Here is an 18,509-nt window from a genome sequence, read left to right on the forward strand (position 1 = left end):
CAGTGGTGAAGTATGATGGTGGCAGCAACATCAGGGAATGGGAGATAAGTCTTCGTGGAGGTGATGCTGAATGGACCAAAGTACAGAGATACCATTAATGAAAACCTGCTCGGTGTGCTCTTGACCTCAGACTCGGACAACGGCCCACCTTTCAAGAGGACACAAAGCAAAGACAACACAGGACTGGCTTAGGAACAACTCGGTGAACATCCTTGAGTTGTCCAGTCAGAGTCGAGGCTTGAACCCAATAGAACATCCCTGGAGAGACCAGAAAATAACGGTCTACTGAGGTTCTCCATCCAAGCTGACAGAGCTCGAGAGGATGCCAGTATCCAGGTGGGCGAAGCTCAACGTCGTGTCAAACCCAAGAATGGAATGGAATGGCTGTCAGTCCTGAGTAAAGGGTCAGAATGTTTGGGTCAAAGGGATATTTCGGTTTTTATTTTTAATCATTTTGCTAAAAAAGAGGTCTACAATCCTGTCTTTACTTTGTCATTCTTGGGTATTGAGAGTTGCTTGACGAGACAAACAAATGAATTTCAATTTTCTGGCGCAGTGGTAGCGCTGCTGCCTCGCAGGTAGGAGACCCTTAAGGGTTTGCTTCCCCGGTCCTCCCTGCGTGGAGTCTGCAGGTTCTTCTCCCACAGTCCAGAGACATGCAGGTCAGGTGCATCGCCCATCCTAAATTGTCCCTAGTGTGTGCTTGGTGTGTGCGTCCTGCGGTGGGTTGGCACCCTGCCCGGGATTGGCTCCTGCCTTGCGCACTGTGTTGGCTGGGATTGGCTCCAGCACACCCCTGTGACCCTGTGTTCGGATTCAACGGGTTATAAAATGGATGGATGGATGGATGGATGCAGTGGTCTGTAGAGAAATCCCTGCTGGGTGCCCTGAGGCCTGACGTCGCCTGGCAGACACTTTAGAAGGAGTTGTGGCTCATGGCAGATCCTCATCAGCTGTTATGCAGCCTATAAAGTGAATTCATTTCTTAATGAAATCGTCTCCTTCACCCCAGGGGTGTTCCGCGTATCTTCAGAGGTCAGTGAACAAGCGAACAGAAGAAAGAGAAGTGTGCAAATTCAAGATGGCCGACGCGCTGTGTTAGGTGCAAATGCACAGGAGCTCTTTACATTGTGCCTGACGTGATTTGCCTTCTGCTTGTACTCGCCAGGTACTTTCATGGAAACGAAGTCGAAGGATATGCATGCGTCGTGTTTGGGCTGTTGGTGGATAACAAGAGGAGAAGCTTCACAGACTCCCTGCAGCGTATTGAAGTACGTAACGAACAAAGTGTTTCTGTAGCAAACGTCAATGCATTTTGTCGTCTGTGGTGTCAGAAGTGGGATGTGAACACACAGCCTGAGGGTTTGAAGTGTAGAGCGCTAACCACTACGCCACCCTGCCTGCTTTACTACAGACGTCGAAGGCGTGTGCTCAGTGCGCAGTGTTGGGTGGCTTTTAAAGTCCTGACTGGATTTCCACTCCGTTTGTGCTGATCTCTGGATATTTAGTGTAGAGAGGAGCTGAAGAGATCGCAGAATAAATGAATAGTTTGATTTTACGTAGTGCCCTTGGCCTCAAAAAAGAGAAACACCCTAGGAAACCCGCGAGTGGTATGCTGTGACTGTCACCTTTTATTCTTACTTCCAGTTCCCGATGACTACCATAACACTGAGACCACCCTAACGGACCCCCTCATTGATTCGTTCATTCTGTTGTTGTTTTGTGATTGCTGAGATCAGCTCCAGCTGCCCCGCAGCCTGCCCTGAATGAGGACAATGGAGGGGCGGGTGGTGATGAACTTTACGTGTGCGTCAGCTCGGCCCTCTGTCACTTTTTATTTCGCTCTGCTAGCTTTAAACAGTGAAATGTGACAAAGTAAATCAACACAATGGCCGCAGCTCGATGCTCTTCAAATCAGACACACATTTGGATTGTACTAACCCTAACCCTAACCCTAACCCTTTGTCTTCTACGGTTTTGTCTCAAAGCCAGAATAAGAAGACAAACTTCCCAAAGTATCGCCTGTAAAGGTGCATTTGGCTTTGCTGAAGACGTCTGTCCCAATCGAGATCGGATCGACGGTTTATTTAGTGGAATGTCCGTAGTAATGCTTAACACTCACGACATCACGTGAAAGTGCTGTGGATGTCAGGCTTCGATGGTCACCTGCACACATTTGTTTGCAGATTAAAAATGGAAGAGGAACAGCTCGACTCACAAGACAGCAGATTCTGAGGGTCTTCCGAGACATCAGCCAGCTTATCGATCAGTCGATTTACGTCTCGGCGACCGTCTTGACACCTTCTGGTAAGTGCTGTGACAGTGGCTTCAAGCACCGTCAACTCTAGAGTTTGTCAGGTGCACCTCGGTCAACTTCTTCTCCTTTGGTGTAGGCAGTGACATGGCGGAGGCAGAAATGAGAGGAATTAAGGTCGTCACATCCCGCTATGAAGTTCTCTTCACCAGGACACCCAAGTACTTCATGCCGGGATTCCCTTTTGATGTGATGGTAAGATTTGCTTTTCTTTGCAGGCTAAACTGGGTGCGGCTTTGTCCATGGACATCACGAAGGAGTCCTACCAGCTGTAGACTTGCTGCCTGCCTGTGTAACAGAAAGTCATGCTGATGCGGAGCAACAAGGGAATCGGATCATTAAATGTGCACATGCCATTGGCGAGGCCGAGGTCCATGGTGGGCCAAATTCTAGTGTAGAAACAGAGCGCTCAGGCTCACAGGGGTGCAGGTGTGTGTAGCAGGACAGCCCCGGCGTGTTGGTGGGCGAATTGTTGGGGTCCACATTCACATGTAGACATGCATATACTGTAGGCCTCACCTCAGGCAACCTGCTTGAAGTGTCTGCTGAGGCAGGTAATGAGATATGTGGATGGGAGAATGAATGAAGTTTAAATGTCAGAACCGAACATCTAAATGGATAGAATGGGTGGCATACAAGACCAAGGCTGACAATTGCAGAAAAAGATCAGAAATCAAATTAAACGGGCGTCACACACAGATTGGAACTGCCTGAGTAAACTTTAAATAGTCACGCCGATGACGCCATCGTCAGGCTGTCCTAATGCATTCTGAGATGCAACATCATGGAAACGGCTAATGAAAAGCCCACAGCATTGTGACACCTCAGGACAAAATGACGTGAAATAAAAGAAGGTTTTAAAACAGAGGCTCCAATCCAGGAAATAACAAGAGAATTAGATTCGATGGGCAAAAAAACAGGACCGAGAACATTTTACAGATCTGAGGGGAAATTCTTAAAAATGAAACAAGACACTCAATACATAAGACAGCAGGCCTCGGCCTACCTGAGCCTAAAATGAGACTCGGGGCACACAGCTCAGAAATACTCCTAGGATATCAAAAATAGGAAAAGTCTGGTTTGGCAATACAAGATGTTATATTAGAATAAAAAAGAACAAAAATAAGGCAAATGCAAAAAAGGCAATCCTGAGCAAAACTTTCCAAATTATAATCAAAGAGCAAAAAACGAAGAAAAAAGAAAAAGTAAGAAATTGGCAGTAAGCAGAAAGGCAGTGCTAACAAATCACGATCAACAAGAAAGAGCCACAAACTCAATGAGCCGCCAACGGGACTCTGCACCCCTCACTCAGCCTGCAGTGACATCAGGGTGGCCCCACCTCCTGAGGTTCACCCATCAAGGGACTTAAAAAGACAATACAAAATACGTAGATACCGAATAAAAAAGAAACATAACAATATTAACAAAAGTTCTAAAAACACATAGCAAATACTTCATTTGAACGTAAACATAAACCAGGAAGGAAACCCCGGCTAACACACGACGACCCCAAGCCATTCTAGCATTTGAGGAGTCTGCTCTCCGTACGATATCTTTAACAAACAGATATTTTATTCCTTCAATTGAAAGGTTCTGGTAACAAATCCTGATGGATCTCCTGCAAGCAATGTTGGTTTGGAAGGTCAACCTGGTAACATTCCTGTAAGAACAAACCGAGATGGAACAGCAAAAATGGTCTTCAATACCGTCCAGAATGGAAAGAATCTCGTTGTGACCGTAAGTATCACATGTGTACATCGATTTTTGAAGATGTCAGGCTAACAAGGTTTCAGATCTTGTGTTATTTACTCCAGAAGGACTCCCATGCCTGTCCATGGGTCCACAGTTCATTTATAAAACAATCTTAATTTTTAAAGGTATATACACCCATTCCACAAAATGTCCTATAAATCATAAAAAGTCCACTTAATCCTGTCCTTTTCACGGCTCTTCTCTAATTTTACTTGTTTCTTATCCCTTCCAGTCATTTTTCATTTAATTTCTTTGATTTCACGGTCCGGTTCAGATATACCGCCCCCTACTGGTCAAATTTAAAACTTATTAAAATTTTGGAATTTCTTAAGAAAACAATATTTATTCAGGACACTACAATTGCATTTAGTTCTACAAGGTATTTATAACAAACAACCCAAGATATGACAAAATCAGGCTTAGCATGGGTGAGGACGCCCTGGCGATGCCCTGTCTTAGATATGCTAGACGAGGCTTTACCCTGCTGTAATGTTTTCTGAGAGCTTGAAATGAGAATCTCTAACTTGACGTTTTCTGTCCACAAGGTAAGAACAAACAGCCCTCTGCTTGCTGAGTCTCGCCAGGCTGAAGGGAGAATGGAGGCCGTGCCGTACCAAACGCAGTCAAATTCGAACAATTACCTGCATATCCACATCTCGTCTGCACAAGTATCTGCAGGTACACATCTCCAGATCAACATGAACATCCAAACCAGCGACGTATTAACGCGGGAGACAATCCAATACATTTCCTATTTGGTAAGTAACATTCCTGCATTGGTCCCATGTGGAGGGCTACTGTGAGGAGGCTTTCTGTACGACTCTGTTTTCTCGATATTTTACGGTCAAGATGGCTACACCTCCTTACCTTTTACGTTCGTGCACATTGCACACCTTGCCATCCCGGTGATGTTTAAGGATTGTTTTATTAATGACAAGCGTATCTGCCTCTTTACTAAGCCCCCCACCATCTTGGTTCATCCTTGACCTTCATGGCTTTTAACAACCAAACACTTTCCTCCTTTCTAGACACACACGTCTCAGGTAGGTCACCTCAGGCCCAAATCACTGATCCAGGTAGCCAGCTGCTGATGGTGTGAAAAGCTCCCTGCCTTGGGATGTGATCAGCATCACAATATGGGATTTCCTTCAAAGCAAAACTGATGTTAGGCCTCCTAAAGCCAGCCATGGCATCGGCCAGAATCCTATGTGGTGTGCCAAGCAGTGGCTCATCTGACTTTGGCCGGGCCCCTAAGGCTACCCGCTGGCTTCAACTAGAGATGGTAAAACAACAAAAATAGAAGAAAAACTCTAAAAGAGAAGGGCTGATCGTAAACCCTCAGCTTGTAATTAAGGTTTAACAAAGAATGCTTTATAGGACAAGACAAGGATTTATTGACAAACTAATACAAAGAAAGGCTCAAAAGAGACAAAAGAAGAGCCAAAGAGTTACCACAAAGGCAATCCAGAGGAGAACAAAATCAGTCCCAAAATTTGAATCCTTAAAACAGTAGCAGGAAGTCACCAAGACAGGAAATCCAACAACAAAGAGCAGAACTTCTTCCCCACAATCCTGCTCTGAATAAGCAGGTTAGGAGGTTGGATGGAGAGATGATGGAGCTGACCTTGAATGTTAAGGTTGTTTCGGTCTTACAATGTCTTCTTTAAGACGTGTTTTTTAGGAGGTAATCTAAACCCAAGTGAGCACCTCATTTGATTCTTTTCACAGATAACCAACAAGGGGAGTCTCATCAAAGCTGGCAGGCAGCAGAGGCAGAGAGGGCAGTCATTCATTTCATTGTGGCTGCCCGTCGAGCGAGAGATGATCCCGTCTTTCCGCTTTGTGGCTTATTACTACGTGACCACTGGTGGTACAAAAGAAATTGTGTCCGACTCGATCTGGGTGGACGTGGAGGACTCCTGCATTGGCACCGTAAGTTCTTTGAAGATGTTACTTACCCCATGTGGTTTGTCCTGATGGCTGAGAAACATTTTCAATCCCATGATTTCATGGAGAACAGAGACAAGAAGTTCATTGAACGGAAGTCTATGGAGACCAAAGCTGGAACACAGTTAACAATATAAAAAAGTCCCCAAAAAATGAACCTTCATCACATTATCCACTCGTCAAGTCATCTAGTCCTATTCTCGCAAAGGGCAAATCACATGTCTTTTTGCTAACATTTTGTCAAATGAATACTGCCAGACAATCAGAGCAGTGCACTTAGACTTGAAGACCCGCCCCTCACCATCATTCATTGGTCAAGAGTGCTGTCTGCACTTTAAAAGCTCGACTCCATTCGATTGCCAAGAACAAGCCCAAAAGCTCTGTTGTACCCAAAAGTTATTTAAGTACAAGCGATGAGGGAAACGTAACACACTGCTGTCCTCCTCTGTTCACACCTGAGCACCAGAAGCCAGGTGTCACCAGCTGAAGGTCCAAACACTCTTCTTTGGATCCCATGTGAAACACCACCATGGAGGGGCGTTGGAGAGGGGGTGTTGCCCTCACTGATTGACCAATCATCTTTTCTTTTCTTTCTTTGTTTTTTTTCCATGGGCAGCTTCAAGTAATACCAGGGCGAGATGGACCAACTTACGGCCCTCACAAATTCTTTAGTTTCAAAATAAGAGGAGACCCTGGTGCCATGGTGGGGCTGGTGGCTGTGGATAAGGCCATGTTTGTTTCGAACAACAAGAACAAACTGACACAGACAAAGGTAGGTGGCAACATGGAGCAGGAACTTCACGTCATCCTTGACTCAGAGGATGGCCCTGAGGTCACAGTAACCTGGAAGACACTCCTCACCTGCACTGTCGGCTTTACTTCACACACCCTTGATATCTGAGTGTATGGTAGCTTGACCCAGGTGCTGCTCTCATTTAACGTTCCTCCTTCTTGTTCATCATGCCTTGTCAGTGGCCATCATCATCATATCTGACCTCACTTTAGTGAATCGTTGAAGTGAACACCTCTTTCTCTCAAATATTTGTTAGCCAGCTTGAGTTAAATCTGACTAGCATTACCTGTGTCATGGCTATCTATTGTCTGCGGTGGGTTGGCACCCTGCCCGGGATTGGTTCGTGCCTTGCGCCTTGTGTTGGCTGGGATTGGCTCCAGCAGACCCCCGTGACCCTGTGTTCGGATTCCACGGGTTGGAAATTGGATGGATGGATGGCTATCTATTGTACCACATGACCCATTTGATTGTCAAACGTGGCTAAGATTAGGCTGGGCTTCCCTAAGGAGGCCTCTTCATCCTGATCCTCTTCAGCTCAATGCACCAAATGAGAAGACCACTCACACTGAGTGTGACATTGGTATGTTGTGCACATGGCAGCAAGAACTGACCGACTGATGCTCATCAAAAATTAGAAAACCTCATACTAGTCGTTATCAAAGAGAGACAGGCAGACAGATGGACAGCAATAGCGCTATATAACACAGACAGACAGACTGATAGGAAAGACAATACGTGTTTGTTTCCATCATTTCATCCAAGGGCCATGTTGGACCACCATTCAGGTTGTATTCTTTTGTCACACTCGTTGCACTCTGCTTCTAATTTTGCCCCAATCAATGCAGAGCTGACTCTTCTGCTTGTCATGGTCCTCTGGTGTTTAACTGCCTGGGTTGACAGATGGACGGACGTATTCCACTACCACAGCTGTCAACCCCATCAGTGACCAGGCTGGAAACTGTGGACACTTTTTCTCTAGTGTCATTTCTTGTGACTGAAGACAGAGAGATATAATTAAAGTTAGTAAAAAATATTTTATTAATACACACCAGGCAAAGGTAAGAATGACAGAGAAGCACAGTCCTAGGACACCTGCCCTTCATCTGCCCCGAGAAGTCGGTGTCCTAAATCTTTTATAATGCTAAGCGCAAAATTTGACCTTATGACTTTAGTTGCACAAGAATTTCAAGACATTACATCTTTACAATAGTTTTGTTTGGATCAGCAGTTACACAATTTTAAAGGTCATCAGTTGGGCACTTGTAACTTCTTGTTTGTTACAGAAAACAGAAGCTGCACTTGTCGCAAGACAGACTTTTCGTGGCCCTTGTCACGTACACCAGATTTGATCAATAACTGGTTTTTATTTTTCCACAAAAGAGTCAACATATAAGGCCTACAGATGGCAGTGGGTCGACGCAGGGTTGGCTGTGCCATAGAGGCAAACTAGACAGTCACCGATGGTGGCAAAATGTTGGGTGGTGGCTTTTTATCTTTGATCAACTCAAAACACCAAGGGGACCACCACCTGGTCTTCAATCAAATACACATAGTGTTCAAAGCAGCAATGGGGAGCTCTGGGATAGAAATATGGAACCTGGAGACCCCTCATCTGCTCTTCAACTTTATATACCTTTAGCTATGCCTGAAACACTAAGGTTTGGGTGAGACTTTGGCAGCTTCACCTTTGGGTGCAAAAAATGCAGAGCCGACCCCTGAGTCTACCTAATAAAACATCTGAGAGGAAAACAGGGTCACCTCAGGACCTTAGCGTGACAAAACACCCATTTTAGGTGACCTGGATGCCAGATTAACCACCACAAACCTTTTTAATATTGATTGACCCTCCTAACTTGTAGTAGTGATGGACATTTAGGATGGTTTTATGGAATGTAAGCAAAGAACACCCTAAAAGAAAAGAAAACTCCATGAATATCAGTAGATAGATAGATATGAAAGGTGCTATATAATAGATATGTAGATGGTATTTCATTTGTCCCAATTTAGTGTTCATAGAATCTTAAGAAATGGTATAATAAACATCATTAACCCCCTCAAATGCACACCAGAACCAATTCTTCTTCTTCTTCTTCTTCTTCTTCTTCTTTTCCTTGTCATTATTCAAATGGACATGCCGGGCACCCAGATGAATATTGCTGTACATTGTAGGTCCTCCCGGCCGCCGTATAGCTTCTGTCTCACTGGTGTCTCCTCCATCCACATCAAGCAGTGGACGTTCTCGCAGCAGATGCTCTGTTGTCTTTGGACTTGGCTGAATATAAGCGAGCAGTGGCTGTGAGGCGCTATAAAGGCAGTCGCTATGGAGGAGCCCCAGTGGCATTTCTTGATGCACTTCTGCTGGAGTCCTCCACGCTCGTGAGGATGTGCAGCATTGGGTCATAATGACCATATGCTTAGTCCTCATTCCTACTAGGACAGGACAGTCTGCTCCACTTTCAGGTGTTTGCATTGGTGTCAGACTATCTTTAGCTTCTTTGCTCTTCCTGATGGAAGTTTTGGCTTTTTCAGAAAGTCAAGGTAGTCACAGAGGTCCCAGTGTATATGAAAGCCAGCTTCTCCAGAGAGACGTCATGTTGTGCTATGCCTTTCTCTTTGGCTTTGTCATAACTGCAGTTTTGACATCAAAGTCCCTGAAGGTAGAAGGACGTGAGCTCTTAATGATTGGCTTCTTTCTCATTTCACTCAGATCTGGGATCTCATTGAGAAGAACGACATTGGCTGCACTCCAGGAAGAGGACAAAACAGCATGGGCGTGTTTTCGGATGCTGGCCTCATCTTTGAGTCAAATGTGAACATTGGCACGCCATCTCGGGAAGGTGAGGCCTTGACCTTCAAAGCTTGCATGTTGCAGAAGTAAAGGTAGCGTCACCTGTGACCGGCGGCCTGTATGTGTGATGGCTTTGTGATGTTTAAGTTTCAATTTGCTTGGAACAGCTCATCCTTCTCATTGATGATGTTTTCATCCAGCGCTTCTATTCTGTCCGAATGCTCTGGTCCAGCAGATAAAACTGGACCAGACCATCTGGGAGTTTCCTGCCCATTTTGAGTTTGTGCCTCTTCAGTTGCGTCCACATAAGTTGGCTTAGAGAGAAGGTTCAAAGGCTGAATGACAAGGCGTGATGACAGCATTAAATGAAACGGGGTGGCAAGCAGCAGGGGGTGCTAGGAGATCTTTAAGTCTTCTTAATGAAGTATTTTTATGTAAGTTAATCCCTCTAATGGCTGAGCTCCTCCATGTCCTCAATTCGGCTTTCTAAAAGAGTGGCCTGCCTGATTCTCTGTTGCTGACGTGTCTTGTGTGAAGGCCTGCTCTTCCATTTGGGATTCCAGAATTACAGGATTCACGATTCTGCGCTTTTCAGCATCCCTGTTGTGCCGGAGCTAAAAGAAGAATTTACGGCCATGTTTTCAAATAGCAGCAGGCCAACTGGCTGTGACGCAGCTTGTGTGTGTATGCGTGCGTAGCATTTACTTCTATTGTCATGAAACGGCTTTGCACTTGTGCACATGACACCCAGAAACGGCCTTTTAGACTCACTTTATTATTGAAGGGGACGATGGTGAAGCCTGCTAAAGGCACACGGCCAACGTAATGAACCTCCTCATTCATTTGACTCCCTCCATCAGTGCTGGTGAGCGCCGATAGACAGAACCACGAGTGCCACGGAGGGACAACTCAGCTGGGCAGTCGGCTGACTATACTGGCAATTAGGCAGCTGGGAAGGTTTGTGGCACCACAAGATATGAGACTTGTGTGACGCTGCACCCGGCCTGGCATCAGTAAAGCCAAAGTGTGTCTTCCCCGTAATCGAGTCAGCTCTAAAATGTGCGAGCGCAGCGTGAGTGATCACCACATATGTTCAGTACTTACGTATGCAGACACGGTGGACCTTCATCTCCCTTTGTCTCGTTGCACTTGGCCCTGTACTCCTCATTTCAATCCTCATGCTGGAAATTCTGGGCACTGACCCACATACTAAGTTGACTCTTTTTGTTTCCACAGATCCTGACTGCCCAGTTCCCCCAAAAAGAAATCGCCGCTCAGTTCCTGGAAGGTCAAGGAGGGGTACGTATGGGGTGACCAGAGCCGGATAAAATCACATTTCTTGATTCTTCAGGCATCACCAATAGCTTTTGGGAGGCAGGCAGCCATTTGGGATGTTTTGCAGTTTTTAGAGTCACACTGATTGATATCTGAGAGTCCAGTGGTGAGAACGACCACTCAGTGCTTTATAACTGACTAGCAATACCAGATAGATAGGAAAGGCACTATATGATGGTTAGATAGATACTGTAGATAGGTAGATGTAAAAGACACTATATGATAGATAGATAGATAGATAGACTGTGGTAGGCTGGCACCCTGCCCGGGGTTTGCTTCCTGCCTTGCGCTCTGTGTTGGCTGGGATTGGCTCCAGCAGACCCCCTGACCCTGTAGTTAGGATATAGTGGCTTGGATGACGGATGGACAGATAGATCGGAAAGGCACTATATAACAGTTAGATACTGTAGACTGGTAGACATAAAAGACACTGCATAATGGATAGAAAGACGTGAAAGGCACCACATAGATAGGAAAGGCACTATAAAATGGTGAGATAGGTAGATATACGTGAAAGACACAAAATAACTGATTGAACTGTATTTGTCTCCAGGAGGACCAATAAAATGGCGTAGAGTGCGCACAAACCCCGAACCTGGCCTCACGTCTCCAGCTGACTTCCACAAATCCCATAAATCCCAACTAATTGCACAAAATGTTTACTTCATCCTAAAAGTCAAGGATGGCTTGGAAACAAACAACAGGAATCCGTCAGGAATTTCAGAATTAAAAAAGAAACCTCCTCCATTCCACGTTTTCGTGGCTTTTCTCAGACTGTCAAAATGTATTATAGCTAAGATTTTCATTTTGTCTTTGCAACGATTGCTGAGGCTGCTTCAGATGAACGTGTTTGTATCTTTGGATTCAAGTCTCTTGAATTCGGTGCACTTTGTGCTTCATTTCTCCAAGCTCTGCCTCATCATGTATGGACGTTCTCCCCCAGGCTGGACGAGGAGGACATGCAGGTGTGTTCAGCTTTTCTCGTGTCTACCAGCATCTCTCACATCCGTCTCTTGTGTGTCTCCTCTCCTGATTCTCAGGTGATGATGATGATGATGATGATGATGATGATGATTATGAAGACGTTGTTTCCAGAAGAGAATTCCCTGAAATCTGGATGTGGCAGGAGCAGATGTTACCAACTACTGGAGCAGACAACAATGGGTACATTTAAGTTCATGCTGTTCTGTGAGCTCCACAGTCTTGTGAATGTTTAAAATGGGGTTATGGAGGGGCCTTCCATGTTTTTGTTGGAATCACTCAAAGTGCACCAGGTGTGTGCTGACAGGGCCCAGTCCGTAGCCTTAATGGTCGATCCAGTCCTGAAAACCAACAGCCAGGTGTCCACACTGCAGAGCTTGTCGGTTCTTCAGCAGGTTTCCTCATTTGTGTCACAGGAGTTCTTTCCAGTTTGGTGTTTCTAAGCCCGCTGTGCCATGACTCTCCCACTGTACTTCAAACTCCTGAAGTTCTTTGACATTTCCTCTTCCTCGGACAGAATGGATGGACCCAATGGGTGGGTTTCTAGGTCTGCTTTTCAGAATGTAATTGGCCACAAAGCCAGAGAGTTGGTACAGGAGGATCCTCCAGTAGGCTACAGTGGGAGGATCCCAGCAATTCCAGTGCACAGGTAACATCCATGACACAGAGACTTATACAAAACAGTAAAATGGTGGAGGCCTGGACATCTCCATGGGAGGCACAAGTCCAAAAGGTGGGGTGTTCAGACCCTGTTCTGTTGAGTCGGAGCCACTCCAGGAGATCAGCAAGCGAACACCAGGCCTTGAGGGTGTAGTGTGGTGAGGGGCCATTAAAGGGCAGGGTCTGCTCCCCAGGGTTTTCTGAAAATACTGGCAATTGTCTTGAGGTGGACTTGGCAGTGGGAGGCAAAAACAAAGGTCCCCTGGAGGTGATGGAGCCACCTAAACAGAAGTGAGGCGAGAAGGTGAGGAAGTTTCCCACAAACAGAAAGGGCTCACAACGCCAATGCAGGTAGACTTCAGGGGGGCACGTGTTCTGCTAGCCCTGTGTTACCAGCAACAAGGGGTGGCATGATCAGGACACAACACTTTAACAAAAAAACAAAATGAGGATCACAAGCAATGAAGACAGAGAACCAGTGACTGAAACCAAAACATAATCGGAAATCAAAGTCTGACAAACGGCAGTACCAGAGGGGTCTTATCAGGAGTGTTGAAATAATCCGCAATCTTGGACACAGACAATGGGCCCATGCTGACCTTTAATCCCGGCCCACCCAAGACTTCACTCACTTTGCACATGGGGGTCGTAACCTCACTAATGCTGCTATAAAATGCCCCAAAATGATATGATTCATGAGAAAAAAGGTGGCATCAGAAACGGTGCAAACATAATTAAGAATCATTACACACACAATAAAGCCAAAGTTTGGATTCTTCATAATTCAAAATTCAGAAGAGATAACAGTCAGACAAACCTAACATGATACTCATAAGAATTCAAGTTAAACCGCTTCATGCCTCCACCTGCATATGCAGCCATTGAGTCTTCTTCTGCTGCTAACCTTCACCCCACCTTCACTAAGAAGGAAATCCTGCTTTCCACAGCTTCCAGTTCTGTTATCATTTTGGTTGGAGCATCCAGCAGGAGGCATTCATTGCCACATTCATCCCTTCATAAGACCAGCTCACGTTGGTGGCACTGCTGCCTCACAATAAGGAGACCGGGGTTCAAATCCCAGGTGCTCCTTGTGTGGATTTTGCATGTTCTTCACGTGCCCACATGGATTTCCTCCAGGAGCTCTGGTTTGACCTCCCAGTCCAAAGACATGCAGATGAGGTGGACTGGTGGTACTAAATTGTCCCAAGTGGGAGTGTGTGAAGGGTCACCTTGTGATGAGCTGGTGCCCTGTCCAAGATTTGGCCCTGCCTTGTGCCCGATACTTGAAATCTCTTCTCTAGGTAAGTGGGCTTGAATGGATGGATAGATGGATGGATGGAAGACTTTCTCATGGAGCTCTGAAAATGTTGGTCCCCTGCCTTCTTTCTAAATAGTAACCAAGCCTCTTTCTCACCTTTTAAGAGAAGGCCCTTCAAAGTAGTTGACTTCTTCATAGAAGATCAACATAAAGATGGTGTAAGAAGGTGTGCCATTGTCTGCCCGACTGTTTCACTTCTTCTGCTTTCCCTTTCATTTTCAGTTTGGTTGAAAACGAAGTAAGAAGCTTCACGAAAGAATCCATCACAACTTGGGTGATCCTGGCTGTCAGCTTATCTTCAAAGGGTAGGCATTTGTGTGTCCGTCTCATCTTGACAGACTGTTTGTACATCCTAGGGTTCAATGGCCAATCCATCCTCGCAGCAACCACAACTGTAAACGACAGGCAGCTTCGGGGCTCCTTCCAGTATGCAGTCTGGGACGGAAACGAGGCCTCGCTCTCTGGACACGCCCCTTTTAATATGGTTCAGACTGGAATGGGCGGGGCCTTCTGCCGGGTCTTAGCGGTTCCTCTCACAACTTCAGTTTAGCAGCAGCGCCTCCTCTTAGTCTGGGGTAGTGTGACTTACCTGCACTGAGCCCTGAAGGTGATCCTCAGGCGCGCATGCAGGACAATGAAATGCCTTTGACTGAACTTGATGGCCACTGCCACACAACAGGTGATCCCGGTGAGACCTTTTGTCGTGTAGTCTGAACCACACTCTCTGGCCCTCTTGGGTTCCTGGACCTCAGCTCAGCCGAGAGCACAGCTGTTTGTTGATGAGGAGAAATTCTGATGTAGTAGCCCATCCAGCGAAGCTACTTCTGCAAGGTGATGGCATTGATGTTGGTCATCTTTGGCTCAGTTTGGACCATAGAATTGATGTGACAATCCTTCTACTTTATTTAAAAACATTCCAAAGGTGGCGCTGATGGCATCTGTCAAGATTTGTGCAGGTGATGAGTTTAGGTTACTTCAGTGGTTCTCAACCTGTGGGGCGGGCCCCCCTAGGGGGGCATGAAGTAACAAAAAGGGGGGCGCGAAGATGTGAAAAAAGAATCAAAAATATGAAAAAAAAATCTGTTGAAACTTAAACTACATTCTGATACTAGGACAATAAATGTAGAGTTAGATAAATGTCGATAAAAGTTAAGTAGGTATAATAAAATATGCATCTACATTAAAACTGTTATGAAAACTCGGGTCGCAAATACTTGAGGGTTGAGAAACGCTGGCTTACGGAGATCTCATTGCCATACAGTCGAGTAGTAATGCCAATGGCCTTATACCCTCCTTTCCTTCTTGATGCCATGATTCCTAAAGACCAAGCAGTGCTGTTTCCTGGAGTAAGTGTTGGCACAGATGATTCAATGCCAGATTTGAAACTTCATGGTTGCCTTTACGGACAGTTGGCTAGTGAGGTATGGAAGATGCTCAGTTATTTCCAGCATTTTTCCTTGGAAAGCAGTTTCTAGGAATTTATGCCAGGGACATCTTGGCAGAAAGTTTTTGTTGTGGTGTTTTTTTCCAAACCTTCTGTTTTTCTGTAGAGTGGACAAATATGGCAGAGTAATCTGCATGTCGAAGGTCGAGGACACTCGTCTCAGTCACTTTCCCTCATGCTTAAGGTTGATGATCTTTACTCACATCGCCACAGGTACAGCGGTTGGAGATCAGCAGCAAACGTAATTTATTTGTTAAGATTTTAGTAACAGACATAAAACGGACACATTGACTGGATGACCTGACATTAGATTATACGACACAACTAATGTGAAATTTATCATGGATGTTTTTATTTATCGTTCAATGTTGTCCAGCATTTCTCACCATAGACGCCAATTCAGTCAGAAACCTTCATAGCTCCGTTCTGCATGGCAGCTTGAGGTTCCTCTCACCCCTCACTACAAACCGATTAGGTGGCAAGTCATCTTTGAGCCGAGTTCTCTGTTAAGACACACACTACACACCTACAGTTCCTTCTCACCTCTGCTCACACTTTCCTTTGCTCTTCTGCTTGGGTTGAGTCCTGGCATTGTTTTGTCATGTTGGGGTCCAAGGGTGACCCTAATTTATAATCTTTATTGTGTAGTCCTTAACAGAATACTCTTACCGCTCTGCCAGGTCCTTTAGTTCAGCCTCCATTTCTTTTACATTTGTAACCCCAGACAGATAGACGGAGCACCAGAAGAGGCAGAAGAAGGAGTTACACATCTGCTCTTGGACTGGAGACAATGTGCCCAAATGATGAGCAGAGTACAATCCACCCATCCCTCCATTTTCTTAAGTTGCTTATCCTGGGTAGGGTCGTGGGGCAGCTGGAGCTTCTCTCTTGTTCATCTAACAAAATAATGATGTTAGCTGAGGAACATGCTAAACTTCCTGTGGACATCTCAATCAATATGACAAATAGGTTCAATGTTACAGCTCTGAGCTGTGATCCAAAACCTACAAACTTTGCTTTACCTCTGGCCTGATGTTGTGCACATAAGAAACGTTTACAACAAGGAAGCCATGAGACATCAGCTAGCACACTCTGACAGTCTGAGAGCGGATTTAACCTAAATATTCAAACATGGTTGGGCACACTTGGCATGAGCAGCATCTTCTTCTTCTTCTTCAGGTATCTGTGTGGCAGATCCTTATGAAATCACCGTAAAGAAGGATTTCTTTATTGACCTGCGGCTGCCATACTCTGTGGTCCGAAATGAGCAGGTAGAGATCAAGGCCGTGCTCTACAACTCCTATGAGGAGGACATTGAGGTAAGTGGGGCTAGGCCTCTGTTTCCAATCGCCTGTCATAAATCACCTGAATAAGTCACAGTCCATCTTATCCTTCCACAGTTCCGTGTGGAGTGGACGACTAATAAGCAGCTCTGCAGCAAAGCCACCAAAAACAAACACTATGAGACTGTGAGAATCACCAGGCGATCATCTCGAGCTGTGTCATTCTTCATCATCCCTCTGAGGCTGGGAAGAATTGTCATTGAAGTTAAGGCACTTGGGAGAAATCATAAGGAGCTTGTGGCTGATGGTGTGAAGAAACAACTGAACGTGGTGGTGAGTACCGTATCCCGTGTGAGGGTCACGTAACTACACAACCAGCTCACAAGGCAGACGAGATGTCTACCAGACCTGTTCTGTTCTCTTTATCCAGTCACACTACCTGTGACCGCAGTGTGGACTGTTGATAGAAACTGAAGATGTTCAGAAAGGGTTAGGATGCTCTGGGGCTGCTAGTCAGTCACCTGCTTTCTGGCACGTGTGTAGCAGAGCCTGGAGCAGAGAAAAGGCAGCCGCACAGTCTGAAGTCTGATCGCTCACCTCACCTGCAGGTGTTGTCCTCCATCTCGACTTTTCATTCTGGACTCCTCACAGAGTGCAGACAGCAGTGTGTGCCCAAAAGCCAACTCTGATGTTGGTAGTGTTGCTTGTGTGAGGAGAGCCTTTGGAGATCTCTCTCTTCAGCTCATAAGTTGTAGGCATGATGACCCCACCACATTTTTGTTTTTCCACATTGTGTCAAAAATTCATTTTTTGAGTACATGTTTTTTTCCTGTATGAATTATAAGAGTGAAAATGAAACTCCCTTTCAGTGAATGGTATGAAAAAAATCACGAAACTAAAGAGCTAAATTCAGCCTTCACAGGAGGAAGGCGTTTGTGTTCAGCCCACTAAGCACTCCTCTTGAGGGTCCCCTCTCGATTTACACGCTAACCTCAGTCTGATGTGACATAAACAATGAAGGTGTGTGCCAGTATCAACACGGGTACAATGACGTTTGCTGGAGCTGAAGAGCACAAAGCTTCCGACAGGCGTTACCCACATCACATGTGCTCATGCTTTACGTAAGTACAGCGTGTGGAGACTAAGGGGGGGCAATGACTAAATCTACATCGACCGATGTTGCATGTACCGTAAAGCAAACCTAAAATCAATGGCCAAGGCAAAGACGTGAAAGCAAAAAAATGAACATCCAGCTGTGAAATCAGCCGTGCCAGACCGTTTTCACTTCTAAATGATGATTATAAAGTAGATGCTGATACTTCATTCATACTGAACAGTAAATCCTCTTCATGTAAAGTGAATTGTCATCGACAAACAGCAGTCAACTCATGTGCAGCATGGGATTTGATTTTTCTAGAAAACCAAATTCCATACGACGTATTTGGCAACCGCATTTTTAAAACACTTTGCTTCCTTTTTCATTTTTTGTAGCCAGAAGGAATGCTAGTAAAGAAGATAAACAGGATAATTGTCTTGGATCCATCCAAATCAGGTGAGCTTGTTTCGAGTCTCACAGCAGATAAATACCAAATGTGCCGATACCACCACTTTGAGCCGTTTACATTGTAGGTGTGTGTGAGGTCATCTGAAAGCAGTGAGCTGTGGGTGCCTGACCTTCAGGCACCCACATAGACCCGGTGGGTTTGTTAGCAGTTCTCACGTCTGCTTATTGTTTTACGGCCCTCAACTGAGCCACAATGCTGTCCATGCAAGTTAAAGGAGCACATTACCGGTGCAGCTGCTCGTCTGCTGCTAAAATTCATTGGCCAGGTTGTGTGGTCACTGGTTCATCACCAGAAGGATCTTGGTTTAGATCGGCTCACTGATCTGGGAA

At 45.5% G+C, this 18,509-nt stretch overlaps 1 protein-coding gene across 2 annotated transcripts in view; it reads left to right on the forward strand.

Annotated features, from left to right (window-relative positions):
* The window catches only part of LOC120541094 (complement C3-like), a 61,954-nt gene that overhangs the window by 15,823 nt on the left and 27,622 nt on the right, over positions 1-18,509 (forward strand). For both annotated transcript variants that reach the window (XM_039772395.1, XM_039772396.1), the window contains exons 8-21: positions 1,169-1,271; positions 2,187-2,307; positions 2,394-2,509; positions 3,905-4,051; positions 4,612-4,824; positions 5,795-5,998; positions 6,630-6,785; positions 9,514-9,643; positions 10,831-10,893; positions 11,970-12,093; positions 14,111-14,193; positions 16,512-16,651; positions 16,733-16,948; positions 18,107-18,167. In XM_039772395.1, the coding sequence (XP_039628329.1) occupies positions 1,169-1,271; positions 2,187-2,307; positions 2,394-2,509; positions 3,905-4,051; positions 4,612-4,824; positions 5,795-5,998; positions 6,630-6,785; positions 9,514-9,643; positions 10,831-10,893; positions 11,970-12,093; positions 14,111-14,193; positions 16,512-16,651; positions 16,733-16,948; positions 18,107-18,167 (1,877 nt within the window). The remainder of the gene's footprint in view (positions 1-1,168; positions 1,272-2,186; positions 2,308-2,393; positions 2,510-3,904; positions 4,052-4,611; positions 4,825-5,794; positions 5,999-6,629; positions 6,786-9,513; positions 9,644-10,830; positions 10,894-11,969; positions 12,094-14,110; positions 14,194-16,511; positions 16,652-16,732; positions 16,949-18,106; positions 18,168-18,509) is intronic.

Source organism: Polypterus senegalus, chromosome 12 (assembly GCF_016835505.1).
Source record: "Polypterus senegalus isolate Bchr_013 chromosome 12, ASM1683550v1, whole genome shotgun sequence".
NCBI classification, from domain to species: domain Eukaryota; kingdom Metazoa; phylum Chordata; class Cladistia; order Polypteriformes; family Polypteridae; genus Polypterus; species Polypterus senegalus.